This window comes from Podarcis gaigeae, assembly GCF_964106915.1.
Source record: "Podarcis gaigeae genome assembly, chromosome: 11".
Lineage (NCBI taxonomy): Eukaryota > Metazoa > Chordata > Lepidosauria > Squamata > Lacertidae > Podarcis > Podarcis gaigeae.
The window spans coordinates 57883653-57898135 of record NC_139687.1 but is presented as its reverse complement, the minus strand read 5'-3'; the positions used below and the strand labels follow the sequence as shown (position 1 = coordinate 57898135).

At 42.2% G+C, this 14483-nt stretch overlaps 1 protein-coding gene across 2 annotated transcripts in view; it reads right to left on the bottom strand.

Moving 5' to 3' along the window:
- The window catches only part of RIT2 (Ras like without CAAX 2), a 268111-nt gene that overhangs the window by 171531 nt on the left and 82097 nt on the right, over window positions 1–14483 (bottom strand). For both annotated transcript variants that reach the window (XM_083702948.1, XM_083702947.1), the window contains exons 3-4: window positions 9059–9132; window positions 2649–2840 (exon numbers count right to left, since the gene is read on the bottom strand). In XM_083702948.1, coding sequence (XP_083559074.1) covers window positions 2649–2840; window positions 9059–9132 — 266 coding nt within the window. The remainder of the gene's footprint in view (window positions 1–2648; window positions 2841–9058; window positions 9133–14483) is intronic.

Below are 14483 nucleotides of genomic sequence, written 5' to 3'. Positions count from 1 at the left end.
ATATAAGCATCAGTGCAAGAGTGCCCTAGGCACTTGATTGGCGCTGCTGAACACCTGCCCTCCAGCCCTTAGTGTAAGTTCTCGGCCTTGCTTTGGACTATGTGTGAGTCGCCTGTCTTGAGACAAGGGCCAGGTAGGAATTTTTATCCATTTGGCAAATTGGCACTGGCCACTTGGTTTTTTGCCTACCCCCTTAGCAATCGCCACAACTTTCCAGGTTTGGTGGATTAGGCATTGGCTTAATTTTGTGTGTGGAGGGGAGGTGTGGCCATCAGCTGCACCTCAGTGATCAAAAGGTATTCCATTAAAGGGATCTGGGGTTCTCGGATCTCTTCCAAAGTCCGCTTGATGGGCTAGGGCCATGCCGGGATCACAGGAGCCTTGTGGTAAGCTTCTGTGGTTGCTGCCCCGGTGGGTTTACCTACATTGACTCTGCCAACTGGGGCAGTAGTCCGTTATAGTCTTCAGCCAATGCCTATGCCAATACCACTCACATTTAATTTGCAATCAATAAAGTTGTGGCCTTAATGTTACCCATCAACCTTAATTCTGTGTCCATGTATAGTTATTTCACAGGGGGCTGGCTTGGGGCCTCAAGACACAAAATGCTCCACAGCAATGTGTGCATTTGGTCAGAAGAATAGAGCTGGGATGACAGCCACACCATAAATTTAAAGCATGCTTATGCCACTTTGACAGTCATGATGAATTCTGGGAACTGTAGTTAAGGGTGTTGACGTCTTGGAGGTAAAGTTCCCTGCACCCATTACAAACGACAGCTGCCAAGATTATCCATGGGCTTTAAACCAGAATAAGAATGCTCTAAATGCAATGTGTGCATGTGACCATAGAATCTGCTTGTTTAGATCAATTTTTATTTGAACAAAATTCATGGGGCATTCTGTACCCCAATGCTTTTATATTGCTTGGGTAAAACAAAAGTATCCCAAATAGAGGAATCAGCAGGGAATTCATTGATGCATGGATAAATGTGTCTGATACATCTTTGTTTTCAGAAGGGAAACTCAGGAAGAGACCTTAAAATTACTTACGTTGATCATTTTCATTGGATTTTCTTTTCTTTCTTTTTTCTTTTCTTTTTAAAAAAACTCCAATACAAGAATTCAATTGCAATTCTTGGGATTTATTCCTCTACTCCAACACTTTTTGAAAGAAAAACAGGGGAGAGCTGCAAATGGCTAAAATATGGGTATTTTTTTTTATTATTGCTATGCATGCAACAATATTCTAAAATGACTATGTTATACATTTACCTCTGTGTTAATTAAGAAGATAAGAAAAGCCCTGCTGGATCAGGCCACAGGCTCATCCTAGTCCAGTGGGTAACAGGAGGCCTCAGAAATGCACACAAGAAGAATATGAGCTTAACAATGCTGTGTTAAGCACACACACTACACTTTCAGCAGTCAGCTGCAGAGGTTTATGGCACCACTGATCAACTGGTTCTTTGGCATAACCCCTTAGTTCTCATCCCATGCTGTAGTCTTTGGTGAAGTCTAAGAGCATGTACAGTAAGTGTGGGGCCAGCTCAAGAAATCTTGCTGCCTGGGGCCAATGAACCTCATCTCCCACCTCAATACTACACATAGAAGCCATATGGAACTAGCAGTTGGGCTTCAGTGCTGGTGATTCTCCACCACACATGAGGCAGCAGAGCAGATTAGGGGGTGACCTCACCACCATCTCCCCTCTCCGATCTACAGGTAAGCCGCCCTCATGCTAGTAGCAGGAGGATAGGCAAATGGTTCTGCCTTGCCCCACTGACTGCTTCTGCCATGCCTACTGGTAAAATTGACACCATGTAAATAAAACAACTGCATATTCTTCCTCTTCCCCACTCCCTCTTTTTCTGTTACCTTCCTTCTGCTGCATTTTAGAGGGGACTTTTTACACTTTGCACCACATTGATGATGTGCTGCCATAATCAACAGTTAATGGATAATGACTTGGATCCAGAGTGCTGTGAGCTTTTGGGTTATTCCAATGGGGCTCTGCTTTTGGTCTGATGAGGAACTTCGTGGTGTTGATAGGAGGGAGACAAGAGTTGGAGGAAGGATGGCCAAGAGGCAGGAGGCAAAAGGACATGGCGACAGCTTCCAACTAACTCTTCAAATATCCAAATGGCTGTCACATGGCAAGTGGAGCAAGCTTGTTTTCTGCTGCTCCAGAGGGGAGGACCCAAACCGGTGGATTTAAATGATAAGAAAGAAGATTACAAATAAACATCAGGAAGAAGTTTCAGGCAGCAAGAGCTGTTCAACAGTGAACATATTACATCATAAAATAGTGGACTCTCTATTACTGTAGGTTTTGAAGAAGAGGTTGGGAATTCTTTAGCAGTGATTCCTACTCTTGGAATCCCTTCCATCTTTACAGTTTTACAATTCAGTAACTCATTTCACCAATGCAAGGCTTTTCACACATGCAATAGAACCTCTTACCTTTCTGTGAGCAACATTCATTTCCTAATTAACTGAAATGCCACATGTTGGACAGATGATCATTTGTCAGAAAGGCTGGTTGATGTTCAGACTCGGTTCACACCTGCATTTAGAGTGGCATTCTGCCTGCTCCAGAGCCAACCCTTCTTATTATTCATTTTTAAAAACAGCAACAACTTTGCTTACCTGCCGAAACTCCTTGAGATCAATTTTGTTCCCCACCAGCACCACGGGGATGTCATAGGTATGCCGGACACGATAAATGAGCTCCTTGAATTCTGCAGCTTCTTGAAAGGACTGTCGGTCCGTGATGGAATAGCAAATAACGAAGCCCTCTCCACCTCGCATATATTGGTCTCTCATGGCCGTGAATTCTGCCTGCAGAGTAACATTGAGATGCTATATAATTTAGCAAGCAAAATAAAGAGCCTATAAAGAACAGAGTTGCTGAGAGTGTGCTTCTAAGGTAATTTTCCCCTCCTTTTTTCTATTTCAAAAGTGATTTTGTTTACCGTTTTAACTAGCAGAAAAAAACACAGGCGATTCACTTCTAATATTCATAAGGCATCCAGGTCTAATCCTCCACCCTTCTTTCCCTTGAATTATTTTTGTTTGTCTGGTTTCTTACAGTAAATAATGCAAAACAGTTGGCTGATTTTATTTTATTCTCAAAAGAAGAATATTTGAATTTGGATGCATATATGTTTTTTCTTCTTGTTTTTCCATTATGTCCGTCTCTCTGCAATAGAGTCCAAAAAAAGGTAACCCAATAAAGCTCACCATTATTACAGTTTCACAGAGCTGGAGGGCTTTTGAGGTTATATGAAGCTGTCTCATTCCAAATCCGATCATTTCATAGGAAGTTGCTTTATACTGAGTCAGTCTATTGGGCTATCTAGCTTAGATCATCTGCAATGATTGGCAGCAGATCTCCAAAGTCTCAAGCAGGAATCTTCCACTGCCTACTTTGGGATGATGAGGATTGGACCTGGGACATTTCACATACAAACATGTGCTCTACCATTAAGCTATGGAGCTTCCCAGTGATTGACACACACACACACACACACACACACACACACACACACACAAATAAACAAAGCTGCACTTCTGTCCTCTGTATGGAAAAAGCAGAAAGGGACTTTGCAAATTACAGCAAATCAATTTGGTAATAACATAGACGTAATGTGTATGGGGCATGTTCCAATTCATGAAACCCTTTTCAAACCTTGCATTTTGAAGAACTGCCCTCTTTAAGAAGCATTCTCTATATTTGCTATGTTTTCAATTTTTTTCCAGAACAGAAAACCTTTCTTTCTTTCTTTCTTTGCAAACGACAGCAGCAAGCAACGCTTCTTTACTAATTAAGCAAAATGCCACATTCGTAGCTGGGAGAAATCAAAGGAGACATTAGCATTCAGGATGCACTGAATATGAGCCACATTGTTATCTCATGTACACATGAACCACAGGAAATGTAATGCTGAAAGTGCTGAACAGTATATTGTGGAATAGGCAAGTCCCTCGCAGGAGCGCCAAGCAAAGTTTTGTGTTTAAAACACTATCAGTATCATGGCACCAAGGGGGAAGGATTAAAAAAGAAGTCTGGATTGGGGTGGCCAATATCTATGTTTCAGAGACTACTTCATTCTCCAAATAACACTGTCCTGGACTGGAGATCCAAACAGCAACCTAAATTGCCCTACAGGCTGGTCATGTTCAAAAGTTAAAGCCCAGAAGACTTCACAGATTTTGTGTGCATTCATTCAGGTAGCCTGAGGTTATCAACCGGGGATGCTGAACAAGGAACATGTCCCACACAAAAGATTCCACTCTATGAAATTGGTTGGTGGGGGTCTTCTGTTTTTCAAGATTGCACAAGAGATCATTAGAAAATACAAAGGGAATATTTGCTACTTTGATGGCAATAGTCCCAGGGAAGTACAACCCACTGACACTCTAAGGCTCTTTATATTCGACTAGAAGGCAGGAAAGGCAGAATTCATACTGGAATATTTATACAGAGACGCCATCTGCACAAAACAGCTGAACACTTGTAGGTTGCTGGTTGCCAGGGCAAGCAAAGCTGAAATAGCAGCACTCGGAAAACATGATTTCGGTCTTCTCATTTTTCTTCCCCTTAACAAAGTTTACAAAGGGAGACGGCAAATGGGAAAACGGATGAAGACAGCAGACAGCAGGTGGTATCTAGGACATGTGCACAAGCAAATGCCATCTGTTCCTGGGCTTAAAGACTGAAGAACTGGATGAAGGATGTTCCCAAGAAAAGACCAGGCAGGCAACTGGCTGACAGTCTCCTTCGGACTGCTCCCAATTTTAGGGTTCTCTGAATTGGTTCTGTTTCACAAAATCAGTACTCCTGCTCCTGCCCACATCTGCTCAAAGATACCAGTAAGTCCCACACAGTAAAGGTGTTTTGGGTTGCAACCTCAATAGGGACAAGTGAATCTACCTATGGCTTTCCCAAGTCAGCATTTTTATGCTTTGGCACACAATTCCATTGTGTTTCTTTTATATGTTAAGCTGAAAAGTCTCTCAGGTGTGAATGGGGAACCTCAGACTTGGAGGCTTTATATGGCCCCCAAGACTCTCCCTAGGCCACGTAACTTTCTGAGCCACATCCCTCACTTTTGCACCCTCCTTGAGAACAGACCTTAGGTTGCATAAGCACAATTTTGCATTAGTGTCTATGATGAGCTGTCCAAGGTGCTGATTTATGCCTTCACTGGAACAGACATGCCTAGATGTTATGTGTTGCAGGAGTTGGGAACCTCAGACCAAGACTCCAGACCCCTCTATTTGGCCCTCAAGACTCTCCCCAAGTGGCACACTTTGCCTGCTCTACTTTACACCCTATATTCCTGGCTGGAATATATCCTTGATCTCTTGTTGCTATCAAAGGGTTAAAGGGTAGCAGAAACGCTCTAATCGCTGAGCAGGTGGAGGTCATTAGGCTTCCAGGAACATGAGTTTGTATAAATAGTCTCCTGTGTGTTTGTTCTTCCCCCTTTTCCTCCCCTTTTTGGGCGTGTTTGCTGAGATGTGTGGTTCTTCGCCAGGGTTGTTTTTGTTTTTGTAAATAAACCTTATCTTTGAGTTACAAACCGCATGCTCCAAGACTCCTCTTTGAAAAGATACTGCCTCTCCTGCCCTTCTAAACTGCTGTGCGAAATACTCTGCTGTAGTGGGACTTGTGACGATGGAAGCGCACTGGGCATTTACATTAAACTAATTAAAGTTTAATGGGACATCTCTGGTCATGCTTCTTGCTTGCCTGTATGAAAGATAGAGGGGTATATGTGTGTGAAGAAACTAGCCTAATATACAAAGGTAAATTTTACATTCAGTGTTATAGGTATTTAAAAAAAAATGTAAAGTGCATTTTTTCTTGAAATGCACATTTAGATGTGTATCGTGATATGCTCAAACTGTGAATCACAACTTTTGGAGAAAGCAAAAATTCCACATTACTGAATTGCAGACCAGATCATTTCTTCTAGGAATATGAAAATATTGAGTTCCTCCAGCCTTGGTTCTGGATTCATCCCTTAAACAGAAGGGGCGGCAGTGCTCCTTCCCACTTGCAGTAAAATAGTTCTGTGCAACAGTGTCCCGCTTGGCAAATTCTGTCTTTCATATTAATGCTAATGGCTTTTTCCTTAAGGAGAAACACCTTGATCATTTTCTCTTAGATGCAGTCAGTGGAGCAAGATTCACTGTTGAATCTCCTTAAAGAAAAATAAAGTAAAAAAGAAATCCAGCTTCATTTGGTTTATTGCACACTATAAACTATGTGCTCGCTTCTCATCTGCATGCAGGATAGTATAAAATGGATTTTCACCTTAAATCACAAAATGCATCATTAATAGGAAAGGGAACGGATTAATAGCTCAGTCATTATGTTTGAGGAAAGAGCAGAAAGGACTGGAAGGAGAAGAAAAGGTCCCGAAGGAGTTTGAAGGTGATAGCTTTTTCTGGTAAGTATTGAGGCCCTTGAGACCTGTGGATCTTCTCTTACTTTGTCCTTCTTCTGCGCTCCCCTTTATGAACAAGGTATCTATGTATAAAAGTGGGATTTCAACATTTCATTGTTTTTTGTTAACATCTCATCACACTCTGGTATAAACAAGAAGCAGGATAGAGAAGGCAAAAACTCCATTGTGGAGAATTTGCTTTGAATGTAGAAGATCCCAGGTCCTGCCCCAGGAATGCTCACTAGATTCCACCAGGGAATAGTCATACCTCAGTGGTAGAACATCTGCTTTGTGTGCAGAAGGTCCAAGGCTCAAACCTTGACATTTCCAGGTAGTTTTGGGGATGTCCCCTTGCTTGAAAACCTGGTGAGACATTGCTAGTCAAGGAGGGCAATACTGAGCTAGATGGACGAATGGTCTATTTCAGTGTAGTTAAAGACCTTAGCTCCATGGTACAGCAATTTGCATGCAGAAGATCCCTGGTTCAATCACTGGTATCCCCAGGAAGGGCTGTGAAAGACTCCTGACTGTAACCTATCAATGGGTGATATGTGGTGTGCCATGTAAGATTCCAATTAAAATAAAGGTAAAGGTAAAGGGACCCCTGACCATTAGGTCCAGTCGTGGCCAACTCTGGGGTTGTGGCGCTCATCTCACTTTACTGGCCGAGGGAACTGGCGTACAGCTTCTGAGTCATGTGGCCAGCATGACTAAGCCGCTTCTGGCGAACCAGAGCAGCACAAGGAAACGCCATTTACCTTCCCGCCGGAGTGGTACCTATTTATCTACTTGCACTTTGACGTGCTTTTGAACTGCTAGGTGGGCAGGAGCAGGGACCGAGCAATGGGAGCTCACCCTGTCACGGGGATTTGAAAGCCGACCTTCTGATCGGAAAGTCTTAGGTTCCGTGGTTTAACCCACAGCACCACCCGTGTTGTAATTATTACCATCCAATGTTGGAAATGTAGGTAATGAGTGAGGATCTACCCCTCCCAAGCCTATGATGTATAGCTAGATAGACAGATAGACAGATACAAACTTTTTAAAATATCATTATATTATTATCATCCGTATCTAATTAATTATTTGCAATGATTAAATAATAGTTTTCTCTTGGCATAATTTGCCTGTAAATAAACACCCACACTCAACAGCTGATACCATTTCCATTGCATCACTGAACTGACATTTCCCCCCAATCACCGACCTTGGAAAGAAATTCTTATTTTGAAGCAATAATGCAACAGGTGGGAAAACAGTTTGTGGAAATTATTTTTATTTTATTAGAAGAAGGCATTTTAAAATATAACTATTGCCCAGAATACAATTATGTGGAAAGCTGCAAGAAGCTTGGTTTGAAATATGATTTATATAGTTTCTTGTAAATACTGAACACACTTCACTGTAGATTGTACACATCTTTAGGTTTTTTGGGGGGGAAGAACTGGGATCTTTAGTTCTTCAGGTAGTCATGCAAATAGGACTTTTTCCTCTATTAAAAGTGTCCTGATTGCACTTAGCCATTAGGAAGTGCACTTAACCCTTGTAGATTGCCAAAATGTTCAGTATCATCATACAGGCTTAACTCACTAGATATCCATTAAGATAAACATCAAATGTGTTTACTTTCTATAACATCTTTGAACACTGGAATGCAAAACATTAATTAGCATCAATAAACAAGAGCCCACCGAGACAGTGCAGGACAGATGCAATGATTGCCATTATCAATGTTCAATCTCAGGGAATATGATGCTTCAAAGGGGGGGAAGAAAGCATCTTAACTCCCTGCCAGTGAGTTAATAAGATCTACCTTCTGTTTCCCATTCCTCTGACAACAATAACAAAAGCAAATGGGAGTCTCTGTACCTTGGAACAGATCCTCCACAACTGTTAGGTACATTTTCAAACAGTCTCTTGATCTCCTGTTCCTTTTCTAAATGCACCTCCCTAAACACAGTCACGCAACACACTTCGCTGACTGCACACTGGTGATTGCCAAGGCATTGTCTAGCCAACACCCATTGATGTTATCAGGCAAAACCTGGCAGTTTTGGGGAATGTGGCTCTGTGTTCAGACTGAAGTTCTCACCTATAGAGGTGGTGGTGAGAAACCAATGTGGCAGCCGCAAGAGTATTGTTAGCCCAGAAATGGAAGCAAGAAGAAATTCTGATGAAAGAAGAATGGCAGATGAAATTAATGGACTATGCAGAATTGGACAAAACGAGAGGAAGGATTCGAAACCTGCGGGAACAGAGATTTACAGAAGATTGGAAGAAGTATATGAATTCCTATGCCCCACAAATAACCCAGAGATGCATTTTAAATAAAATGACACATTCAACACATGTAAAAACACACTGATTCCCAGACCGTCCGCAGGCCAGATTTAGAAGGCAATTGGTCCGGATCCAGCCCACGGACCTTAGTTTGCCTACCAATGTTTTAGAGCACCGGTTCTCAACCTGTGTGTCCCCTGATGTTGTTGGACTACAACTCCCATCATCCCTAAACTCTGGCCTTGTTAGCTAGGGATGATGGGAGTTGTAGTCCAACAACATATTGGCAGCTCAAATTGTCCAGGCAGAGAAACTACTCACTTGTCCAGCAGTGTCCAGAATGTCCAAATAAGCAGGCTCATCATCTATACGTACTTGTGTTTTATAAGCATCCTCTGCAAGGGGAGAAGCATAAGAGAAAGGAAATAAACCATATAAGCAGGACTGCAGGCATTCTAAGCTAAAGGAAGAAAAAAGACAAAGTTGGGCAGCAATGCAATTTTAATTTCTGCAACGAGAAAGGAATAATTCTGCAACATGCATGAATCACAGAAATTTCCTTGCATAATTCATTCTTCTTATGACAACGGAGTTGGGAGGTGGTATGTGTGCTACAGTCTCCTATAGATAAGACTCCTATAGAGTCTTTTCAAAAGTGCCCTCCTCTTGCTGCCTGCAGAATGCTCTCCCCAGTGAGGCTGCTTTGTCATCTTTGATTATTTATTTATTAAGTTTATATACCGCCATTCATAGGAATATCGCAGGGCAGATCACACCATAAAAGTATAAAATGAGAAGATGGGATACCTAATAAAAAAAGCACAAGCACAAAAACAAACCAATAATCCTGGGCTCAAGATACTGCTCTATTTCAAATGTTTGATGAGATTAGATGTTCTTTTATGCCTAGTTGATTATCTCTGATATTTTATCTGCTGGGGTGTTGTAGTTTTCATAGAACTCTGTTGTTGTTGTTGTTTAATCGTTTACTCGTGTCTGACTCTTTGTGATTCTGTGGACCAGAGCACGCCAGGCACTCCCTGTCTTCCACTACTTCCCGCAGTTTGGTCAAACTCATGTTGGTAGCTTCGAGAACACTAGGAACCTAGAAAGCTGCCTTGTGTCACACTATTGTCCAAACTTGCTCCTTATTGGCTAAAGTGGCTGCCAGAGGCTCTCCAGGATTCCTAAACTGGGTATATTCCAAGCCCTACTGAAAGATACCAGACATTGAACCTGGGACCATCTGCATGCAAAGTAGATGCTCCACCAATGAGCTACAGACCTTTCCTTAGGAGCTGGTGAAGGCTGAACATTTGATCTGTGGAGAGGAGGAAGGTGTGCTTCATGTCTCATCCGCTGAAAAGCAGCTTGTGGGGGGTCAGCTTTGGTTATTATTATTTAAATAAAATCTTTCAAAGTTTGCTTCCTGAGTCTATTACTTTTTCGGTTTAGCAAATTGGCTTTTATGCATGCATAACATTAAAAAAAAATTCTACACAAACTGTTGCCTTCCCCCCATAGTCATAGGCTGCTGTCTTCCAAGTGGAAAATAAGCACCAGCTAATATTTGTATAGATTATTTTGCTCCACTGTATATTTCACGCCCCGTCTTGTTATTCATATTTTCTTGTTAAGGTTAAATGGAGCCGAAGCGTCGGACAATATTTATACTGCAACATGGGCTGCAAATTATCTCTGTTGTTTAATTAAACAACAATGCAAGACAGGCGGTGTGTTTATGGTGATGGATGGTGTGCCTCGTTTGCGCAGTGAGCTGTGAGGTGAGGAGAAGGACCGGGAGTTCCCAACAACATGCCTGAGAAAGACCATTTATCAGCGGGAACATATGGACAGCCAGGTCCTATGTTACAATCCAAACTAGCCCTCTGCACCTAAGAGCCCATCACTTGGGCTGCCTGATATTTGGTATCCCCAGATTGCCCCTGCACCTTTAATCTATCCTGCTCATACACCTCTCTCAGACTTAAATATGAGAAGTTGTCTTTATCTATCCTCTTAGAGATCAAAGGAGCCTAGACTAGTTACTTAGTCTCAAACTAGAAACATTTATATCCCAGTTCTGTACTTCCTACAATCAACAGCTATTTTATTACCTACAAGCATCTCTCTCTGTGTGTGTGACTACAACAGGTAAAATCTACTCTCCAACCAGTATGTACTAGCCAAATGCTCCTCATTCTGCATGCAAAAGGGTTTCAATAGTTAATTGGCCCTGGTACCCCCATGCATTAAAAAAAATCATGAAAACTGATGAAGAAATGAGGAAACTGAACTTAAAACTGGAAATACAAGGAACTGAGAGAAACCATTATTGGTGGATCAGCCCATCTCTAGCCATAGCTGCCTGGTCCCATCACCTCGTGGCAAATAGAAGGGGAAGAAATGGAGGCAGTGAGAGATTTTATTTTCTTGGGCACCATGATCACTGCAGATGGTGACAGCAGTCACGAAATTAAAATACACCTGCTTCTTGGGAGAAAAGCAATGACAAACCTAGACAGCATCTTAAAAAGCAGAGACATCACCTTGCCGATGAAGGTCCGTATAGTTAAAGCTATGGTTTTCCCAGTAGTGATGTATGGAAGTGAGAGCTGGACCATAAAGAAGGCTGATTGCCGAAGAATGGATGCTTTTCAATTATGGTGCTGGAGGAGACTCTTGAGAGTCCCATGGACTGCAAGAAGATCAAAACTATCCATTCTGAAGGAAATCAGCCCTGAGTGCTCACTGGAAGGACAGATCCTGAAGCTGAGGTTCAAATACTTTGGCCACCTCATGAGAAGAGAAGACTCCCTGGAAAAGACCCTGATGTTGGGAAAGATGGAGGGCACAAGGAGAAGGGGACAGGGAGGACGAGATGGTTGGACAGTGTTCTCAAAGCTACTAACATGAATTTGACGAAACTGTGGGAGGCAGTGGAAGACAGGAGTGCCTGGGTGCTCTAGTCCATGGGTTCACCAAGAGTCGGACATGACTAAATGACTAAACAATAAACAAAAATAATAGGGATTTGAATTATTACTGCAGTGTCCCAATGTGTAGCTAGGACTACATGCTGCCATGATTAACACCCCAACTTTCCATTTCAGAAGAGGGAAATCAATCTTACGCCAGGTTCTGTCATACCTGCAAAATCTCCCCTCCCTTTGAAATCACCCAATAGTGGCAATCGAGTAGGACCAAGTGGTGCCTGTTATACAATATTGTTTTTGTTATTGATTTTTCTTTGACACACATTAGCATTCCAAAGAGCAATCCCTTGAAGATGTTGATGGAGCAAAACAGCCCATCTTCATTTGCTCGGTTTCCCTGCTCTTTAGTCTATACAGCGTTTAGTTGGTTAATTAGAATTCTTGGTGTTGAGCTTTGATTAGCCACATCTTAAAATCTCCTAGGAGCCAAGTTGGGCCATCTTCCCGCCGTAGCACACTCAGGCAAGTGTCATGTTACATGAAGGTTTCTGTCAGGCACCACAGGGAGGGACCATAAAACCTGCTTCGCATGCAGAAGATCTGAGGTTCAATCCCTGGTGTCTCCAAGCAAAGAATTGGGTAGCAGAGAATGGATGAAAGCTCTGCTTGAGAACTTGGGGAGCTACTGCAAGTCAGAACAAATAATAACAGACTTGTATCCTATGTTCCTGGTTTCATGAAAAATGTTTACAGCATCTGGGACATTTTAGTTTAGAGGAAATGTGAATTAGATGCAACGTGAGAGAAGTTTACATGGAAGAAGTGGAGAGAGAAAAGTCACTCTCTTTCATAACACTGGAACTTGTGGACATGCAATGAAGCTGAAGGTTGGATGATTTGGGACAGCTACACAGCACATTGCCAACAAAGGTCCATATAGTTAAAGCTATGGTGTTCCCAGCAGTGATATATGGAAGTGAGAGCTGGACCATAAAGAAGGCTGATTGCTGAAGAATTGATGCTTTTGAATTATGGTGCTGGAGGAGACTCTTGAGAGTCCCATGGGGACTGCAAGAAGATCAAGCCTATCCTTTCTTAGGGAAATCAGCCCTGAGTGCTCACTGGAAGGACAGATCCTGAAGCTGAGGCTTCAATACTTTGGCCACCTCATGAAAAGAGAAGAATCCCTGGAAAAGACCCCGATGTTGGGAAAGATGGAGGGCCCAAGGAGAAGGGGACGACAGAGCATGAGATGGTTGGACAGTGTTCTCGGAACTACCAGCATGAGTTTGACCAAACTGCGGGAGGCAGTGGAAGTCAGGAGTGCCTGGCAGGCTCTGGTCCATGGAGTCATGAAGAGTCAGACACGACTAAACAACAACAACAACACAGCACATAGTTAAAACTATGGGACTTGTTCCTTCAGGAGACAGTTAAGGCCAACTTAGATGGATTTTAAAGAGCATGGGCCAAATTCATGGAAGATAAGGCCATTGATGGCCACTAATTCTGGTGCCTATCCTCTGCCTCCACATCAAGAAGCAATATGCTTCTGAATACCAGTTGCTGGAAACCACAAGGGATGAGGGGAGTACTAATTTTGGACTTCCCAGAAGCATTTGGTTGGCCAGAGAAGGCTATTCTTATGCTAGATCAGTTTATAATCTTTGGGAAGGAGTGGTTTGGATGTGGTGATGCAGCAAATGACCAGATCTCTTTGAATTGGCCTCTGATAATTTCCAACAGCCCTTGCGATTTATTCCAATATATCTTGAATCATTAAGCAAATTGATCCTCATTACTGTTATGGCAACTATATAAATGCAAATCAAGCTTGGCATGGGAATGTCTTTCTCTCTGCTATCTATGTATTTTTGTATTTACTTTTACTGCTCAATGGCTCAGAAGTTAATTCCCTTTGAAAAGCAAATTGTACCATTGGATATTATATAAAAATTAATTAAGTCCTTGAAATTCAATAGGTACTACACACAGCTGAAGTACTTAAGTCACCGATAAGGAAACAATACACATGCAAATAAATAAAACAAATTACCAAGCGGTATCCAGAGCAATAAAAAATAAAATAAAATACTGACACTGCTCTAATTCTAAATCTTTCCCCTATATTGCAGAGGTCTGGCATGCTCAACTTCTTTCAGTAGGCCTTACAAGACGTTCTCCAATTCTGTTTTCTTTCTAAATGTGTCAAGCAGATTTCATGCATTTGAAGTACATTTCTGGAGAGTTTCAGTTGTGGTTTCAGTGCTGGTCTTAACCCATAAAGACTAATAATAATAATAATAATAATAATAATAATAATAATAATAATTTATTATTTGTACCCCACCCATCTAGCTGAGGCTCCCAGCCACTCTGGGTGGCTTCCAACAAAGATTAAAGATACATTAAAATGTCACACGTTAAAAACTTCAGGGCTGCCTTCAGATGTCTTCTAAATGTCAGGTAGTTGTTTATCCCTTTGACATCTGGTGGGAGGGCATTCCACAGGGCGGACACCACCACTGAGAAGGCCTTCTGCCTGGTTCCCTGTAGCTTTGCTTCTTGCAGTGAAGGAACTGCCAGAAGGCCCTGGGTGCTGGACCTCAGTGTCCAGGCAGAACAATGGGGGTGGAGACGCTCCTTCAGGTATACTGGAACAAGGCTGTTTATGCAGCTCAGGACCTCAGTCATTGATGGAAAGCATCTCTCATTATGAATCTACCCATCTCCCAAGATCAACATATGAAGTCCTTGTCAAGAGAGTTGTGGGAAGGGAGAAGCTCTTTTCAGTTGTAGCCCATCTGTGG